Source organism: Pygoscelis adeliae, unplaced genomic scaffold (genome assembly GCF_000699105.1).
Source record: "Pygoscelis adeliae isolate BGI_AS28 unplaced genomic scaffold, ASM69910v1 Scaffold112, whole genome shotgun sequence".
NCBI classification, from domain to species: domain Eukaryota; kingdom Metazoa; phylum Chordata; class Aves; order Sphenisciformes; family Spheniscidae; genus Pygoscelis; species Pygoscelis adeliae.
In genome coordinates, this window is record NW_008824232.1 from 522,070 (window position 1) to 525,274 (window position 3,205).

Sequence of the window (3,205 nt, forward strand, 5' to 3'; positions counted from 1 at the left end):
AGAAGAAAGGGGACCAAAGGGCTGTGGACACTTGGCTCACTGCAACAGTCGAGACATCTTTGCAGCTGCTTGGTCTGCCCATAGCCCCCGCTGCACTGCTTGGTCTTTAAGAAGCTGACAAACTTGTTGGTGAAGTTGATGCTGGGTATATCAGCCCCAGTGACGTGGAAGGACTTGTGCTCCTTGAAGAACCTGGTAAGGGCGAGCTGGACCTGGGGAGGGCAGAGCAGGAAGAGCTCAGGAGGGCAATGCTGGGGTCCAAGAGGGAAGCTGAGACCTTGTTGCTCCTGTTGAAAATGTCCTCCCAGTACCACAGTGCGGGAGCTGTGGCGCGTGAGCCAAGGGGGACAGGCACTGCACACCAGCCTGAGTGGGAGCTCTAGCTGGGCCCCAGGGAGACTGAGCAAACCTTCAGGGGTGCTCCTCTTCATTCCAGCACTGCTGAAGATACCTGGGCCTGGAGAGAGTTTCCCGGTTCCACACACCCCCTGTGCCATGCTCCCTCCTTTGCTGGTACACTGGCCCCAGGGCTTACCTGCCCGAGGTTGTGCCGGACTGTTTTGCGGTAGCAGTCTGTGACCATCTCCATGTCCTGGGAGTTGCAGTGTTCATCCCAGTGGGGCCCAAAGAGGGACACTAGAGTATGGAGAGTCACCGGTGCAGCTCAGGCAGCCCCAGCTCCAGCAGGAGATGGGCAAAGCCCTGAACAAATCTAGCCATTAGACACCACTGTCTTCCAAAAGCCCCTAATTTCACTACCCCCCCTTCAGCCCTGTGCTGCCTCCCTCTTCCCCCTGCAAGCACAAACTGCGATGCCTGACCTCCTCTCACTTTACCCCACCGCCTCCGTTGTCCCCTGGGGACTCTGCTGTGATGCTTCTGCCTGGGGCTCTACCTTCTAGCTGTACTTGGATGATGAACTCATCTGAAGGGTTGTTGAGCGAGGGGAAGCAGAAGGTGGCGGTGAGCTGGAGTTTGAAGTGCTGCTCCATCTCCAGCTGCCTCAGCTTATTCTGTAGACCCCACAGGAACCTTTTGGTCCTCTCATCCTCACAGAGCTTGCTGTGGAAGAGCAGCACAGCATCCAGGCCTCCGAGCACATGGTAGCCTGTGGTAGAAAACCCTGCAAGGTGCCTGGTTCTTCCCCCTTGCCAAGAGAGAGCTCCCTCATCCGGAGAGCTGAGTATGGTCCCACCCCTCCGCGCACCCCATGGCCTCTCCACCCTTCCTGCCCTTGTTGGGTTGGCCCCCCTGCTTGTTAACATGGCGCTGGACTCACCAAAGATGCTGTAGTGAAATGTTTGGGACACAGGGACCCCGTGTTTCATGTAGGAGATAGTGCAGGAGTACTTCCCACTGTCACCTGCTTGGAAGTGTTGGAAGAGGAGATGTCCCTCTTTGGTGACTGAGAACAACTTGGGGGCTAGTGCAGGAGACAGAGGGGTTGACGGTGATCGCCAGGAGCTGGCTGTCCCGTGCTGAGCTGGCCCAGTTCCTGGGTGGCTGTGTCATGCTCTCCTGGACTTCCCCAGATTTGGTCTCCTTAAACCACTGCTGAGACTCTGCAAGGACTCCCAAAGCTGCTCTTCCCCTTCCTTCTCTGGTAAGTTATTGAGGGAGAGGGAAGAAGAAATTAAGAAAGCCAGTGCCCTCTCCTCTGCCAGAAATGTCGCTACCTGCAAAAGAATCATTCGAATGCCCGAAAACTTTCTTAACAAAACCTCTCAGACCTTATTAGGACAGAAAAAGGGGTAAGTATTACTCCATAACCTCGTGTTCTTTTTGCAGTTCAGCACCCCCCAACACATGCAATCTCATGAGATCCCAGACTTCATGTGCCCCTCACCTGCTTCACAGACCTGCTCCTCCCTTGGGTGGCTGTTTCCCCTCCTTCCCCTCTCTTGCCTCACAGTAGCAGAGCCCATCACAGCTGCTTGCTCCTGACTGTGCAGCTGAGAGGAGCCAGGACCTTACTTGCCCTGTCCTGCACCCAGCGGTAGGTGGGATCAGCCACCTCCATCTCAATAGGGCTGCAGGGCAGTGAATACAGGCTGCTCTCTGTGTGGATGAAGACAAGGCCTAGGCCAGAGAAAGAGAGAAAAAAGCTGGGGGCACATTTGAGGAATTTCAGGGCATTGCAAAAAACAGGCCTGCAGCCGAAGAGAGAGGAGGGTTGGGAACTGGAGCAGGCTGGGAACCTGTGTGGCATGTGGATGGACCCAGCCCCACTGGGGACCATCCTACAGGGAGATCTGAGGCTGTTTATGTGCTTAGAGGAGAGAAAATGCCAGAAGCTGTAGGAATAAGTGGCAAGAAGTGAGGCTGTGGTGAGCAGAGCTGGTGGAGACCACAGAGTCAGACTGGGCCATCTCTGCTCGTGTTGGCTGTGACTGGGAAGCCACATCCTCTGCCCAGGTCGTTGGCAGAGTGGGAAGAGAGGAGAGGGTCCTCTCACCAACACCTGGACACAGGCTGGATGGGGAGACTACTTCACCCAGGAAAGAGGAGTGCGTGGGTCAGGGAGGTCCAGCAGGAGAGCTTTGCAGATCTCACCCCCTTGGTGTTCCCAATCGGAGATGGCTGGCAGGTCCCAAGGCAGGGACGCTGGCTGTGCTAGGAGGAAAGCAGAGGGGCAGCGCTCAGGCTCAGCTTGGAGGGTGCTCACCTCACTCTGGTCTCCTCTCCAAGGCTCCCGTCGCCCCTCCAAGCAGTCAGAGCAGAATATATCCACCTCCACATGGATTTTCACCTGAGCAGCTACAAAGCACCAAAGTTAGGATCCCCGTGGTCCTCCAAGGTCTGGCCAGACACATGGAGCACAAAGCATCCTGCCCCACTGCACAGTGTGGAACATCTTGTTACCATGGCAATGAAGAATCTGCTGCTTCTCCCTGTCACCTTAGTGATGGCTCACAGGCTGGGCAGCATCATGTCTCCTGCCCACCTTAGTCACACTCACCAGGTCTGGGCTTTGTGGGAAACACGGCCCTTCATCTGGGGACCATCTGGGCAGGATGCACTAGAGGGAATATAGCTGGGGACATTCTAGTAGAAGAGTGTCACGGTTTAACCCCAGCTGGCAACTGAGCCCCACCCAGCCGCTCGCTCACTCCCCCCCCGGTGGGATGGGGGAGAGAATCGGAAGGGTAAAAGTGAGAAAACTCGTGGGCTGAGATAAAGACAGTTTAACAGGTAAAGCAAAAGC

General features: G+C 55.9%; 1 protein-coding gene across 1 annotated transcript in view; it reads right to left on the bottom strand.

Moving 5' to 3' along the window:
- LOC103926089 (zona pellucida-binding protein 2-like) overlaps positions 1 to 2,239 on the bottom strand; it is a 2,676-nt gene extending 437 nt beyond the window's left edge. The window contains exons 1-6 of the mRNA XM_009334899.1: positions 2,230 to 2,239; positions 1,975 to 2,079; positions 1,280 to 1,423; positions 896 to 1,108; positions 536 to 636; positions 41 to 212 (exon numbers count right to left, since the gene is read on the bottom strand). Coding sequence (XP_009333174.1) covers positions 41 to 212; positions 536 to 636; positions 896 to 1,108; positions 1,280 to 1,423; positions 1,975 to 2,079; positions 2,230 to 2,239 — 745 coding nt within the window. The remainder of the gene's footprint in view (positions 1 to 40; positions 213 to 535; positions 637 to 895; positions 1,109 to 1,279; positions 1,424 to 1,974; positions 2,080 to 2,229) is intronic.
- Between the last annotated feature and the right edge of the window lie 966 nt (positions 2,240 to 3,205).